Below are 16,132 nucleotides of genomic sequence, written 5' to 3'. Positions count from 1 at the left end.
TTATGTAACTGACTGAGGATGATCCTGAGGCTGTGAATGTGTGTGTTGTTTTTTTGTGCGCCAATGCTTTCATGTTAGGGCCAGATTATGTGTGCATCTGCTCGCATGTGTGTATTTGTCAGGGAAGTATAACGAGCATGTATGGTGTGGAAATGCTTACAAAGAATGTATGGGCATATCATGGCTGGTTAGGGAATGTAGAAGAGTTTCTGAGGTTGAGAAATACATATTTTCCTTGCACCCTTTGCTTAATTAAAAAAAACTGAAACTTCCTTATTAACAATTCCTTACAAATAATACCAAACAGTATACATTAAGTAAAACTTCAAAAACTTTATGACATGGCCAATGTTCATATTAGAATGAAATAAAAAGAATTGCCAAGAAAAATGATAAACGTCACAACATTTCCCAGCCATACTCTTAGTGGAAGTTTTAGGATCATGTGGGCCTGCAAGCTACACAACATTTTAAATAAAAGTAAAAATGCAAATTAAATCAAAACATGTTGCAACTCATGTTTACGGTAGGTAATCATTCTGATTGATTATCTTATATCGGGATGGTTTTCTGTTCCATTTTCGATCCAGTTCCAGGTGAAATGGACTCGTTAAGCCCTGTGGCCAACGAATCCTTTATCAAATATTATCTTCACTGTCTTAGATGTTCTGTTTTGTCTCTTTCTGATGCTAAAAGCATCTACGCACAACCTCAACTCAAACGTGAAGATAGATTGAACCAAATTCAACAAAACAAATGCTATTTGCTGTAGAGCACTCACAACAATGGGAGGGGTGACCAAACCCTTTAAATATTTATCCACAATCCATCATGTTAAAATAAGAGCTTGTTGCATTTTTGATAGACTGAGAACAAGTGCGAGTGTAACACTCTGACCTGATCCTGTGACCCGTAGCAGAGCAACGACCACCACAACGTGCACTGTGCAAAATCAGTGATATATTTCATTAATATCTGCTGAGCAATAAATCAACATTTATTTATTTTTTCAGTGTTGTTTTTACTTTTCTTTTTTGGCTTCTGCAGCTGCAGCAGAGCCCACCAACGAGGCGCAAACGCTGTTTTCCCTCGCAGCAAAAGGAAATATGAGTCAGGACAGGGTTAGTGAATGTCACAGAGCAGTGACAAAATATGTGGTGAACGCTCCTCATCCTCTCAGCATGTTACAGTCTTCGCAGTTGGGGTATCATACTGAGTGAAATAAAAAAACGACATAAATTTCCAAGCAGACATACTTTTTGAAAACATTAAATAAGACATTTAAAAGAATTTAAATTATCTAAGCAGATTGGGAAACAGATTCTTAAAATTTCTTCAAACCCCATCTCTGGTCACCAATACTGTCCAAAATATCAGTAACTCTATCTCTTGATATACAAATGAAACCCCTGCTCTCCCTGAAAAAAGGTCAAACTACTGTCCTCATAGCCAAGACCTTTTTCAGGCCCCTAATCATTTTATACAGTCCCTTAGTTTGTATACAGTTAGCAATAGGGTTATGCTTAAAAAGACACAACAAAGCTGTGGTCTTGGTAGCATGTGCAACTGAATGCTGATACTTTATTCTGGAAAGTTGCATACATACATACATACATACATACATACATACACACACACACACACACACACACACACACACACACACACACACACACACACACACACATACAGTATACTAGCACCACAATAAACATAGAAACCACACTTCCTATGGAGTTACAGTAATCCCTCAGAAGTGGTCGTACAGTAAATTTATCATGCTATACTCAGCCCTAATAGAAAGGCTCTCTGTCTGCACTGTATTGAGAGATTTGATGCTGGCTTGCACTCTGCCTGGTGTGACCCCACCCCTGGTAAATACAGGGTTGGAGGTTTCCTCCGTGGATAAAAATACACTTGCCTCTCAGCAGAGAGGGGGAAGAAAAAGCCAGAATACTTTTCTCTCCTGCAGCTATTGTGCACAAATAACTAAAGGCTTCTTCACACATCATAAGTGACTTTTTTGTTGTAGATTTGCAGAGTTGTGACAAATGGGAATTAAAAAAAAGTAGACTAGACTGTCACAAAGTACATTTTGTACAAGTGAGCAGACATTCTGGTGATGGTGTCTTTAAAGGTTGGCTCAACTAGGTTTTTTTCTTGTATGTTTTTACTTCTTCCTGCTTTTGTCTTTTGTCCTTCATGAGCTCCCTTACTTACAGCATGTGACGTCACCATTATGTAAAAGTGTTTCAAGATGTCAGAGGTCTACAACTGACACAGGTACGGTCCCTGATCTCCTTTTTACAGAAAGTTTGTCAAGACTCACCAACAGTGTTCTGCGTCGATCTCAAATGTGCACTTAGAGCTTCCTGTTTGGAGAAAGTAATTTTCTACTGGTTGAACTGAGCAAGAACAGAGATTCTGAGTTACTTCCTTGTTGGAACTGGAAACACAAACTCTATTCAAACATATGGGTCCATTGACTCCAGGCCGGTGAGTAATGTCATCAAGTGTATCAATGTTAAGAGTCATGTTGATCTTGGTGGATCTGTTAAATTTCAGAAAATGTAGTCAGAACAACATTCCAGCTAGTTTTGATCATAATTGCAACTTCTGAAGTTTGTTAATTTGATCTCTTTACAGAAACAAGACAGTCAATGAAATCTCCTCTGACACTCAAGTTTTTGAAGAAATTAAGATTACGAATATATTGAAAAATAACATGAGATCCTGTCAGCTTCTGTCGTAGATTGAAGAATTTGCACGTCATCACTGAAAATGAGTCATGTGGGACAAGAAAGTCAGGGGACGGGACTGAAAGACGTCTTTGACATAGTAATCAAAGCACCTCCGAATAGACTGTTAAGTCTGACATTCCAGCTGGGTGAGTCTCCTGAAGATAATATCATACAAGCCCTATGTCTGCTCGTTCTCAAGAAAGAGGAGCGGGCCCTGAACAAACTCCAGATGCTGAAAAACAACTCTCTCGCTCAACTTCTGGCTGAAAAGTGGCAGGTGAGTGAAGGCAAATTAGAAGATTTTGCCACTCATTGTGCTCATTTGCAAGAGTTTACAGGAGAAGCTTTGGCACTGTTGGCTCGTATTTTCAAGGTTTTGTCAGAACAGAGGCTTTGTGATACAAGTCTGAGAAATCTAGCTTATAAGAGAGCCCTTTCAAGTGACAATCAAAAAACAAGCAACTGCGAGTACCTTGAGTATGACCAATTCAGAGAGGAAGCTAAATATATCTGTGGGCCTCAGGTTGCAGAGTGGTTGTGCTCCTTAAAGAATCAGAAGCAAGGGTCTGTCCAGGATCCCCATGACTGCCCGGATGAAGAAAGTACAACTTTAAAAGTAACCCTGTCGCAGGATCAGTCAGAGAGAGCTTACAGTCTGCCTAGTCCCCTGCAAGCGACCTCTTTATCGCCCTCATATCCCACTCATCTAGAGATAAGTATGCCCCCAACAGCCTCATATCAGGAAAACAGAGTAACCCCAGAAACATCAGATGCTTCCAAAATAAACACCTTTGTCCCCCGTGTTGGTGAATCTCACACATCTCAGCCTGATTCCAATGAACCCCCTACATTTGGTGCAAAGAAACCCTTCAAAATGGAGGAAGCCGCAAAGGGCGGTGAGTTGGACAGTCTTATCACTCATGAGACTAAGAATCTTCACGAAACCTCCAAACCAGCCACAGCATTACCCACCGCAACCAACAATTTTAGACCCAAGATGCCTGCTCCAAAGGAAGTGCATGAAAGTAAAGGTGCAGAGGTGGAGGACGAGCCCATTTTTTACAGCTTTGTTATCTTCCACGCAGCTGAAGATGCAGATATGGCTGAAAGCATGAAGGAAAAACTGGAAAAGGTCATTGATATTGAGGGTGCAACTTTTTCTGGGGACTTTGCTATACCAGGGATGAGCACTCTGAGGAGTGTGGAAGATGCTATCAACAACTCGGCGTACACTGTTCTGCTGCTTACCCGCAACTTCAATAACCGCATGCAAATGATGGAGACAGACTCTGCTCTTGTAAACTCCATAAAGAAGAAACATAAAGATGGCACAGTTATCCCTCTGCTGCCAAGGGAGAACAGCATGCCTAAAGATAGCCTCCCTCTGGTTTTGCAGACAATAAATACACTCGAGGAGAATAGGAGCTTTGACAGGAAACTACGAAAGGTATTTTCTCCAGGGCGAATAAAAAATCAGAGGGAAATCTGGATTGCAGACCAGAAAGTGAAAATGCAGATGAAGAGACAGGAGGCTCTGAAAACCTTAAATTGGCACCAAAAGCAATTAATTGGTGAGTGTACAAAAGCAGAGCTGCTGCAGAAAGATAACCTGATGCTTTTAATGCAACAGGAACTTCACCTCGGCCCAAGAGTCCCACCAGAACTGCAACATATTCACATTAATAATGCTAAGTACATTGTGATTGGTAATGACTCTCGAATGAATGTTGTTTCGGATGAACATACAGACAGAGATGATTCAATTAACAGAGATGAAGACTGCTCTTAATATTACGAAGTGTTAAAGGCAGAGTCTAAATGACCCTTTGCCATGCCGTGTACATGTGTGACAGGTCAAAGTCTCGACTCAATTTGAATCCTCTTTTTCCAATAATCTTTGGATAAAATAGACATTTTCTGGGGTCAACGTATTTTAAACTGAGGGAAAAATAAAAACATTTGTCTGAACACTAAAATATCCGAGCTGTAAAAAACGCTGTAGATTGTTTCATTGCATTTAAACCTGTTGGTGAAAGAGAATTTAATGCAGTGACATCTTGATGATTGTAAAGAGAGTCTCATGAACAAAACAAGAACATCAGAAGAATATTTAGCAGAGGACTGCCATCTATTGACTGAAATGTGATGTACAATTCTTGATCCCAGCTGCTGTATGAACCCACTGAAGACACCAGGGAGCAGCATTGTCACGCGCTCCTTGTTGCCCTTCACAGGATGTCTGAAGTGCAGGGTCAACCTATGCACCACTGTTCTTAATTTAAAAGCTGAAAGATCAATTAAAATGTTTATTTGATCATTTTCCAACATGTGTGTTTGTATGTTTACACAGATTTGAATCATTGTGTAAGGTACAGTTTTATATTAGCTGTAAAACTAAAACGTTTTTGGTGATCTGATCAAGTTTTATGAATTTAAAACGATAATTATGATCATTTCTATCCTTTTCTAAGCTCGACTTTTATATGATCTTTCTGTCTCTGTGACAAATATTGATAACGTTTTTGTTTGTAATTATTTCTAATAAACTTACTAGTTAACATCACAAGGAGATTTGCTCACAATTGCATATGTCAGCAGGCTGTTATTTAGTTTAAACACATATCTAAGTGCAGGAGTTTTCAGTGTGTGCTTATTGAGCTAACAAAGGATTGACACTGACTGTGGTTGATGTCTCATTGTGTCCCCTACCTTTATGAGTCTGTGCACAGCACTGACATCTTTTAATCATATAAGAAACTGTTCTTGCCTGTTTCATTTATTAACCCCTCTAAGTCTAAATATTGTAATTATGCACTGTAATGAAGCAAAAACAATAGTTGGACAGTTTGCAGAGATTCATGAGGGGGAATATTAACTTAAAACTCCCACTGAAGTGTCTAAAGTCATACCAAATACAAATGATGTGTCTACGAGAAAGTTGTTTAAAAAAATCAAGATTTCTTGTGAAATAAAGATCACACAGCATCCTAAATGAAAAAAATCTGTCTGCAAATCAGCCAACATTTTGTTCATAACTTTATTGAAACAACATCTGTGAATCAGTCATAACCCATGCTTCCAGTTTACTCCCCCTTGGTTTGTGTTACATGGTGGTGACTTCTGTCAGGACCGAGTGGACTGGGTGGGTTCGCGCATGCGCAGTGAGCTCTATCCTCCTATCAGTGCGGCAGGAAAAGCGCAGAGAAGACGCCGCGGAAAAAGATAGGAAGGAGGGAGAAGGGGAAACAGTTAGAAAAGAGAAGGAAGAACAACATGGAGATAAACAGCGTGTTTAGTTCATGTGTGAAGCTGTCCGCTGGTGTTGGACTGTAGCTCTCCTCCTCTGCCACAAAGCTGCTCCGTTATGTCGGACAACCTGAGGAGAAAAACGTCAGGGAATTGAGGAAATCTTCAGAAATCCTGCTACTAAACTGCGCTGTGCTGTCTAAAGATCTTACAAACTGTGGATGGTGCTGCTGTAACCGAGGAGCGCCCCTAAACTCGTCGTGATTTCCAACCCAGGCCACGCTCAAAGTTTTTTTTTTTCCATTTTTGTCAGCTGAAGGGGAAATTTTGCTGCATTGAATTCCTCTGGACGGGATGTCATCCGCAGTCAGGAGGAATTCCTCTGGCTGACTGATCCTCCGGCTACAGTGTAGTGGGCTCCCGAGAGAGAGAAGATGGGAGATGCGACAGATGACCGAGGGATGAGGAGGACCTTCATCGTCCCTGCCATCAAGAGCTTCGATCACTACGACTTCACCAGGGCCAAGATCTCCTGCAGCCTGACGTGGCTGGTGGCCAAGGCTTTCGGCTCGGGTAGGTGGCGCCTCTTTAATCGTTGTCATCTCTGGATTAAATTAGAGGAAAACATTGTGGAGATAATCATCTAGCATGTGTTATAATGTGGATTGATGTCGTGTTGGACCAGGGGGACTATTTTGTAAACAGCAGTTTGTAATCAGACACTCACTGTCAGACAAACCCAATTACACTTTTTGATGTTTCCTCCTTGTTATTATAAATAGAAGCACTTGCCATATCTTTCTATCCTGTGAAATAGCAATAACTGCAGAAAATGGTCACTAAAAGATTAATAATAATACGTTTTATTTGGAGGAGCCTTTCATAACACCCAAGGCCACTTTACAATTCCTAAAATATTCTAAAAAAGGTGTTAGTATGTCCTATTTATCCTTGTAGTGACAGAAATCTAAGTAAAGTATTACAATGTTTAGGGCTATTTGGGGTATTTCTGCATTGTTTTTTCCATGTATCTACCTGGAGGTGATAGGTCATATCCGCTAATGTCACAGTGCCAACCAGTTAACAACTGATCCAACCAGTTGTTAATTATACCCCACCCAAGTCAGGCTAAAGCTATCATATAACACTCTGACCAAATAGATACACTGTTTGATTCAACAGATGCAAGGACTCAACATCTGTGTCGTCGCTTGACTCAAAGATGTCTTACAATTTATTTCATTTCAAGGCAAGCAAGTTTGCAAACAAAATGCCCCTACACATCCATTCACTCATAACTTTGAAATACAACAACAAAAAACACGATATTATTGCATGATAGAACTGGTGGACGGTGTTTAGAAATGCAAATACACATCATGTCAAAAGGGGAAATGCTTTGTCATTCTACGGACAGAATAAACAGACAGGCTCTAAATGTAAGGGAATAAAAACAAACCTTTTTTTAAAACTTGCAGCAGAATCATAATCAAGATGTTGATGAATGCTTATGATGGTTTTGTAAAACTCACAGTGACACCTTATAGATGTTTATTTTGACCAACCAAAAGTCCAAAACTCAGACATTTGGTTACTATCGCACTCGATAAGGAAAAGCAACAACAGAATCAGGAAAAGGGGAATAAGCATATTTTCTACAAACTTTTCTAAAATGGTTTATCTTTTGCATTATGCCATGTCAGAACATAGTCAATAATGTCCATCATGTCCATGTTCCTAAAGCCTAATGTTTTGTCTGACTAAACATTTAAAACCCAAATACATTTATTGGTTAATCACCTGAGACAACGAATAACAGCAAGGCTTCACAATTGAGAAGCTTGAATAAGAGAATTTCCTGTATTTTGTCTTGAAAAATGAATTTATTAACACCTCAATGGATTTCCAGAACAGTTGCCAAACTATTTAATGTGGGTGAACTAATTGAGTGATAGTTTCATCTCTGCTTAAGTCCTTTGTGCGCACAGTATAATAATAGCCAGTTATATGGATATTTGTGTCAGTAATTACTCTTCTTGCGTGACGATATGTATCCGATCTCTAGCCTGTCTCTGTCCTCAGTGTGCTCTGGCGGTCTGTCCTCATAAATACTGCAGCCTGCTCTTAGCCCAGAGGTTTATTCCTGCTAATGAATGCTTTTAACAGCTGCTCCTCCGTGTACAGCCCTGTGAGTTTCTAAGTGGCTAACACACAGACAGACTGCTGAATCACACCCATCGATCCAACAGTGAGCGCCAAATAAAGCTGAACGTGATTCACAGAGAGCATGATATGTTTGAGAGACACACAAGGTAGTGGACAGCAACATGTTTTAGTTCAACAAGACCTAGAAACTGCTGCCGCCTTTTATTCTCATTCCTGTAGTGGCACAGTTTCAGCTTCCAGGACCACTGAGAACTGTGGCCCAATTCATAACAAGTCCTCAGAGCCTTGTTTGGCCTAGTTTGGACAGAAGAGCGATGATTTGAAGCTGATGGCGCTTGGATGGACCAACTTTCTCATCAGCTGAAAGTTTTTACTGAAACTTCAGAGAGATGGATGAGATAATCACAGTTGTGCTGACCACAGATGCAGAGTGTGCAGTAGAAAATAGTAATATGGAACCTTTTATATCAAAATGATTTACAGTAGAAGGGCAGAGAAGACAATATATGAAAACAAGCAACACATTTAAGTGTACAACCCCCAGAGTAAAAGGTTTGGAATCAAAAGACATGCAAAGATAAAAGATGGCTTTTAAGATGCTTTGTAAAGAGGTAGTCTGATAGTGGTGAGTGGGTGTGTAATGAATGTCGAAGCCCAGCTTTACTGACTCCACATTTTTGTCTTGATGTGACTTCATGTTGGCATCAGATGAGCAAAGGACCAAATGTCCTCTCAGATTTTAACAACGGTGCGTAATCAAGTAATGCTAAAGTTCCCACATAACATGTTTTAAAACTACTATGCTTCGAGTTTCATGTACCAGGATGTACATAAAAAAAACTCAAATGTAAGTTTTCAACACTGTTAAAACTATACACGCTTTCTCTTGAATATGCAAATATTCAGTTCCAGAGTTTAACTGCGGGACAAAAAATGCCTCTAAGCCATTCTCTGTGTTTGTGTGTGTGTATGTATGTGTGCTGTTGGTTTAACGTTGTATATTGTACCATGACTGGCTTCCAAACAATCACGTGTTGAGTGAATAAAGGCACACTTACCCATTGATGTACTGTATGTGAAAACAGCTGTTTCAGGCTTTAAGAATCAATCCATGAACTTAGTTTTTTTGGGAATAAGCTCACTCACTGTCTGCCAATAAATGTATTTTGATTCTGATTTGTTTACCTCAGCCTTGATTTAATATAAATGTACTCAACAGCAATATGTGGGTATAATTTGTATTTTAACCCAATCCGAATGGTGGGTTCATGCCAAAGGCTTATATCACATAATCAACTGCAGCACAGACGCAGCAATGATTTTAGCTGGACTCGTCTGTGTTACTCAGGTCACAGCAGTGATGTAACCAGCGCCACAGGTCACCAACACTAGCTTTTCATTCAGCGCTTTCAGAAGAAGCCATTAGATGGCTGAATGTGCAATTCTCCATCAGTATAACTTAAAAATAGAAGAAAAAAAGCTGCGACGAAAGAGAGCATTCCCTCTTCTGCCATGGTGGAAATAATACTGGTTTTCCTCTACAGCTATTTGTGAAACTATATCAAATAGTGATTGGCTTAAATTCAAAAATGCATACTGGACTTTAAGGCTTTGATCATCAAACAACTGTGGAGTGACTTGAATTTGTGCTTTGTTTTTACACTGCTTTACATGATAAGATATATCTCATAATGTCCACTAACTAACATAGTAGGAACATGCTGTAAATAAACATTGGATATCCAGTGCATTTGTCACCAGCTATCATGTACTAAAATGCTATGAGAGATAGATTGTAACCTACGTTAGCACCCAACCTAGCTCAGATGGCACAAAGGGAGTGTTTAACCTCACTGCTCTTAAAGAGTTGTTATTTAGCTTCAATTGTAAAAACTGACTTTACAGTACGCTACCTGCCCAGCACTTAATAAAAGATAGGCTTTAGTCCCAGTTTATTGGTCAGTAAAGTGGAACAATTAGCAGCTAAATAGCAAATCGGATGTTGCTAGAGACCAAAAAAGGAGCTAAAAAGAGGTTTGATTTTGGTCTAACATTCATTGGTTGAAAAGAGTACTGACTCCAAATGAATTATAATGTTGATATGTAACTGCTGGTTGTGTGAATTGTAGACAGTTTGACAATCTAGCCATGTTAGCTTAAACTGTGGATTTGTCAGGGTTAAGATCACAGCTCCTTTCCGCTGCAACTGACCAAAAAATCTGTTACTGCAGCAAGAACCTTTTATCCTCAGGTTCATCATGTGATAAGAAATTGTAAAAAGTGGGATATCAGCACTATTTCACATGAACATTGAGCCAAAACAATGCCCCAACAACAGATTAGACAAAGTGTATTAACTAATAATCCAATCCCTGTAGAAACTTTTGAAATTGTGGCTACCCATACCGCCATCTGATTTTGTTTAACAAAGAGCAGTTATCCAGAAGAGATAAACATTGCTGCCTGTGACGTGGTGCTGAGCTGTGATCCCGGGGGTCTCCAGTCTTCTCCATGCCTGGACTTCCTGTAGCAGCTACTTCCTGTCTGTTTCCTCTTTGATGGCCAACACAAAGGAAAGGGTTTTTAGTTGACGAGGCAGATTTTTTTTTAACCCGAGAAAAACTTGCTCTCTGTGCCATTGTAGCCTGCTGTTCTTTTAAGGATTTGATTAACCTTGAAGCTAAAATATCATTGATTAATCAAGTGTCAACTGTTAATATTGAAAAAAAGATTGTGTCTTTGGAGTGATTTCCCTCCATATAGTGTACTGTAACTTACGATTTCTAACAAAAAAACCCCATAATTACTTAACTTAAATCCCTTTAGTTGCCACGTTTATATTCACAGAAGCTTCTTTAAGTGCATCTCCATGAATCAGCTTTATAGACAATCTGACATAAAATGTATTGATTGAATAGTTGAGTAGACACAGAAGGGCTTGTTATAAAGTAGAAGTTGATGTGGTTAAACATCTGCCTGTTGCTTTAAATATCTCGTTTCATCAAACAGCGCTGGGACATGGTAGGACTCTAACCACAGCCGCTAGGAAACTGCCATAGTTTGATCACAAGATTAATGGATTTTGAGCCTCTAAATATTACATTTTATGATGTTGTTTTGTTGAGCTTCTTTTCGCCTCTAAAGTGTTGTTATTTTGGAGAATCAAACAGCGTAAAGCTATACCTTTAAGATGGATTCCTTTATTCCTTTGTTTCCTTCAGGGTGATTCACAGGCAGGCAGAAAGGAAATGACCCCACTCACCAGGAGTACACACTCATACTGAAGCACGCACTGCTTTAAAAGTGTGTTGCCACACACACAATTACAAATTCCTATACAAGGAGCTTATCGAACTAATAATAGATACAATTTATATGTAATTTAATGACGGACCTGTGACTACGATAGTACAACTCTGAGTCACTACATGTGGTTGACAACAACAAATAAATACAGAGTAAGTGAGTCCAGGGTGTGTGTGTGTGTGTGTGTGTGTGTGTGTGTGTGTGTGTGTGTGTGTGTGTGTGTGTGTGTGTGTGTGTGTGTGTGTACAGCTATTTTCTTCAAATCCGATTTACTGGATGAGGTTACAGGATTAGAAGGTAGTACACTACCACCTACACACACACACACACACACACACACACACACACACACACACACACACACACACACCTACACACACACACACACACACACACACACACACACACACACACACACACACACACACACCGTGACTTTGTGCTCACGAGATGTCCTGTGTGGATCTTCAGTGAGATAACATCCTGAACTAATTTCGCTCTGAAATATACTTTTCTCTGATCATGGTCAGGAGATTTTGTGGTGCAAACCATGTTTTCACTGTGTTTGTGTGCGATTATTTGGGTGCAAAAAGCTGGTTGTGACCACGAAGGGGAGGCTCTGAGATACAGTGTAGGGGAGCCATAGCAACACCAACAACAGAGACAGTAAAATATAGAAAGAATAGTAGCATAGCTTTTTTATTGGCTCCATGCATTTATTGTTTGCTTCTCTCTGGATGCTGTCAGCAATGGAGCTGGAGAAAAGAAGAGGCTTAAGGAAAAATAACATCAGCTTCATAAGGGATGCACTCAATTCATTTCACAATTTGATATTTTAAATAAGCAGTCCATAACCAGTGTTTAATGCACACCTGAAGGTACGAGAGGCATATATCTAGTTATTACTCCACTGCACCTAACCAAATCTAACTGATATGCTCACACAACAAAAACAAAGAACAGTTCAAAATCTTAAAACCTTTTCATTTGTTTATGTACATTTTTAGTAAACTTAACAAAAGACATTGGTGTATACAGCAATCCGGCCTATATTTTTTCTATTGGAGTGTATAGCTGTGCTTGTTAAGTCAATAAAGGCAACTCAATGTGGTGACTTTAATTTCATTTTTGAAATAATACAGAATATTATGAGTTTCCTATTACCTACTGATGATTTATCATTCCAGTCATTGTGAATCCCTAGCTCTAACTTGTATCAACCTCTCTGTTTATTTTCTCCTTGCTCAGATGCAGTTCCAGAGGACCTGTTGGAGCCTCTGTACAGGGACCAGTACAAACAAGAGCACCTGAAGCCTCCGGTGGCCTGCCTGCTGCAGTCCGCTGAGCTTTACTGTCGGGCGGGAAGCCTGATCCTCCGCAGTGATGCTGTCAAACCTTTACTGGGACACAATGCTGTCATCCAGGCCCTGGCTCAGAAAGGCCTGTATGTCACCGACCAGGACCGACTGGTCACAGAGAGAGATCTGACCAGCACGCCGATACACATGGTGAGAAGTAGCTCAGTACATGACTGAAAAAACAATTCTGATGGGTTTAACATTTTACAGTACAGTCTGATTTATGTTTTATCAATTTTATTCTTGTTGTTCACACCTAAACATGCATAAATGTTAGTAACCGTGGTGATTAGATGTGTGAAATGGGATCCCTGCATTTAGATCTCCATCTGTTCTTTTGCAAATTCACACATACGGTATCCTCACACAGATACAAATATAAACCAGGGCTACAGCTAAGGATTTATTTTCCTTCATTGCCTATAAAATTGGAATAAAAAGAGAAGAAGGTTCATCACGATTTCCCAGAGGCTAAGATTATGTCCTCAAAAGGCTTGATCTGTCCAAAACCTAAGCTAAATACGACATGAAATAAAAAAGCAGCAGGTTTACTGTAAAAACAGTGAATGTTACTGTGTGTTTTGCTGGGTCTTCCGCTCATGGGGAGTGAGTGTTATATGATAGTGTGTTTATACGGCTCCATGTGTCCGACTGTTAGACTGTCCAAGATCTGTCCTGTTGAGAGAAAAACAACCACTAATGACGGGTTTCCTATAGCAACCCATTACTCACTGTTCGCTCTCTGTGTTATTAGACAGCCCCTGGCAAACATGCCTTAGAGATACGCTGGTAGTATGTTGTCAATACCGTGGGCAGCAATGAATTGACAAACATAAAAGGACTGCAACATGCTATTATTTGAGTTATTGATCTAAAAATGTATTACTTTTTTGAATATCAGTGTATAGATGTGTTTGCAGAAGACAACAGCCAAAGTAATGTTTAAATATTGCTAATTTTGCCCGACCAACATTCCAAAACACAAAGATGTTCAGTTTACAGGCAGAAATATCCTCTCATTGGAGAGGCTTTAAGAGCTCATTTTTGGGCATTTTCGCTTGAGAAATGAATCGAGATATTATCATAACGTTGATGTATTTGTGTGGATTGACTGAAATTGTGTGGATTGTCTGAAATTGCCACTTTTTACTGAGCAGTGAAATGCATTTGTTATTTTTGAGTCTGTGGCTGCAGATCCAAATGCACTGCTGCATGGCTGGAGTCCGGGCACTTCTGCTGACTGCAAAAGGTGTCTGCATTGCAGTGCACCCTCTCTCCCCTCCCTCCCTCTCTTGTCAGTCATACTATTTCTTTCCTCAACTCTCTCTGTTTGCCATCTTCCTTACTCCATATATTTCCTACCCCCTACCTCTGTCTCCTTCAAATTTTACCTTTGTGGTTAAATGACACTTTATTTAATAGTTGAAAATATTGCCCCGTTTCTCTCTCTGGTGATGTAGCCAGTATTTCATTTCCCCTATGCTTGTGTTTTTTTTATTACAGAGGATGATTTAAAGTCACTAGTGCATTTTTATGTTTACGGTGATTGTGCTCACTACACCACATATTGATCGAGGTTGTCATGAAGGTGGGAATGATGGACGCCGATTAAAAGCAGCACTTAATGTCCTTTCTCACCTTTCAGTGTGCATTCGTCTCTCTGTTGTGTGCAGGGTAGGTGATTTAGAGTTTTAGTGACAGTGTTAATAGACAAATGGAGGCTGTATTCAGACAGCTGTTGACCTTCATTTGTGTAACACACAGCCTGGCAATTTTGTTCATCTACTTGTCCTTATTGTGGCTCTGTGCCCTTCTGAAATCATTTGATTGGTTCTGCAAGGTGGAGGAACTGCCTCTGTGTGTATTTGTGGACTCAGCAGGATAATTACGGTCATGCTAAAAGTCGAGGCTTTTCATTTTGGGTTATGGTGTATCTTTGAAGAAAATGATGACCTCATGGTTTTCCAAATACTGTGCAAAAGAATAATAACTCAGTAAAGGAGGAAAGGGAGGAGGAGGAGCGTGGCAGCCTGTCAGAGGGTGAATGGATATGCGGAGGGAAGGAGGGAAAAGATGGAGTTTAGGGGCGACCAGTTGGCTGCAATTCAGGAGGAAGCAGGAAAGTAGAGCAAGAGAGGAGTGGAAAGGGTGGATGTGGAAATATACAGAAAAATGAATGGAGAGGGGGAAATAGCGAAAAGCTTTAGAAAGGCAAGAAGGAATGATAGAGAGAAGAAGGAAGGTATTTCCTTTTTGGCAGACGAGACATAATTTGTGTGCCAGAGAAACAGTGGAAAAGGCCCACTGTTAATATGGCCATCTGGAAATGGGGGAGAGGGGGACAAAAGGGAGACGACTACAAGGGGATGAGAAGAGCAGGAGTAAAGGAGAGCAGGGAGGGCTTGAGGAAAGGAGTGGAGGAAGGAGGAAGACGTGATGTGCAATACTGCAGCACATTGGAGGGTGGGGTCTCACATTGAGGCACGTCTGGTGCACAAATGAGAGCCCCTCCCACAACACACACCTCCGAAGAGCTGTCAGACCTCCTGCAGTGTTCTCAAAACCTGTGTCTCCTTTTCTAGCTTTACATTATTGTTCCTCTCTGGCTTGTTTTTTTGATCTCACACACCCTCTGAGTGTTAAAATGCACAGGCAAGAAAGTGGCGGAGGAGAGTGAGCTGTAGTGGTAATTTAATTTTCCTGCCGAGGGGCGTGTACCCTCGACTAAAAGCCTCCTGCTCAATAGCGCTGAGAGATTTGGAGTGTTTAATGGATGTGTGGGAGAAAGATAGCAAGAGCAGAGATTAGATTTAAATGCAAACACTACACACTAACACTGCAATAGAGACAGACATGTAGGTGTAAAGTTGTAAAATTAAAACAGTAGTGGTGCTCACATTTGTCTGAGTGTGTACCTGCGCTGAATGGACACTTGTAATGTTTGTAGAGAAAGAGCCAACTTTGTTTGCTCAGCTGTCTTGTGCTTTTCTATAGATGCCTTTGATCAAGGATGCACGCACACACACACGCACACACACACACACACACACACACACACACACACACACACACACACACACACACACACACACACACACACACACACACACATACACACACACACACACAAAGCCATACAACAGCACAATACGGATGCTCCTGTTAGAGAGCACTGCAGCTCTTTACCACTCTTTATGACCAGTATCTGCCATTTCCACAGCCTTATAAGGGGCGTCTGTCACTGTGAGGTGTTTAGACTTGCTTCAGGACACACACACACACACACACACACACACACACACACACACACACACA

At 40.4% G+C, this 16,132-nt stretch overlaps 2 protein-coding genes across 6 annotated transcripts in view; both read left to right on the top strand.

Moving 5' to 3' along the window:
- The first annotated feature begins 2,247 nt into the window (after positions 1–2,247).
- Positions 2,248–5,066, top strand: ticam1 (TIR domain containing adaptor molecule 1). Of its 2 annotated transcripts, none has more exons than XM_063886595.1 (2): positions 2,248–2,496; positions 2,741–5,066. In XM_063886595.1, the coding sequence occupies exon 2, from the start codon at positions 2,782–2,784 to the stop codon at positions 4,528–4,530; it is 1,749 nt and encodes a 582-aa protein (XP_063742665.1). In that variant the 5' UTR covers positions 2,248–2,496; positions 2,741–2,781; the 3' UTR covers positions 4,531–5,066. The 2 variants fall into 2 exon arrangements, with proteins under 2 accessions (XP_063742665.1, XP_063742664.1); XM_063886594.1 differs by having other exon boundaries at positions 2,647–5,066.
- A 235-nt stretch (positions 5,067–5,301) lies between these two features.
- camsap2b (calmodulin regulated spectrin-associated protein family, member 2b) overlaps positions 5,302–16,132 on the top strand; it is a 31,358-nt gene continuing 20,527 nt past the window's right edge. For all 4 annotated transcript variants that reach the window (XM_063886582.1, XM_063886580.1, XM_063886581.1 and 1 more), the window contains exons 1-2: positions 5,302–6,560; positions 12,708–12,967. In XM_063886582.1, coding sequence (XP_063742652.1) covers positions 6,422–6,560; positions 12,708–12,967 — 399 coding nt within the window. In that variant the 5' untranslated portion in view covers positions 5,302–6,421. The remainder of the gene's footprint in view (positions 6,561–12,707; positions 12,968–16,132) is intronic.

Source organism: Eleginops maclovinus, chromosome 6 (genome assembly GCF_036324505.1).
Source record: "Eleginops maclovinus isolate JMC-PN-2008 ecotype Puerto Natales chromosome 6, JC_Emac_rtc_rv5, whole genome shotgun sequence".
In the NCBI taxonomy this organism is placed as follows: domain Eukaryota; kingdom Metazoa; phylum Chordata; class Actinopteri; order Perciformes; family Eleginopidae; genus Eleginops; species Eleginops maclovinus.
Note: the sequence above shows the minus strand (reverse complement) of the source record. Positions and strands in the feature narration are given on the sequence as shown.

What these genes read in the sequence shown, in the direction of transcription:
- ticam1 (XM_063886595.1), top strand. Translation starts at nt 2,782, where the DNA reads ATGAGTCATGTGGGACAAGAAAGTCAGGGGACGGGACTGAAAGACGTC.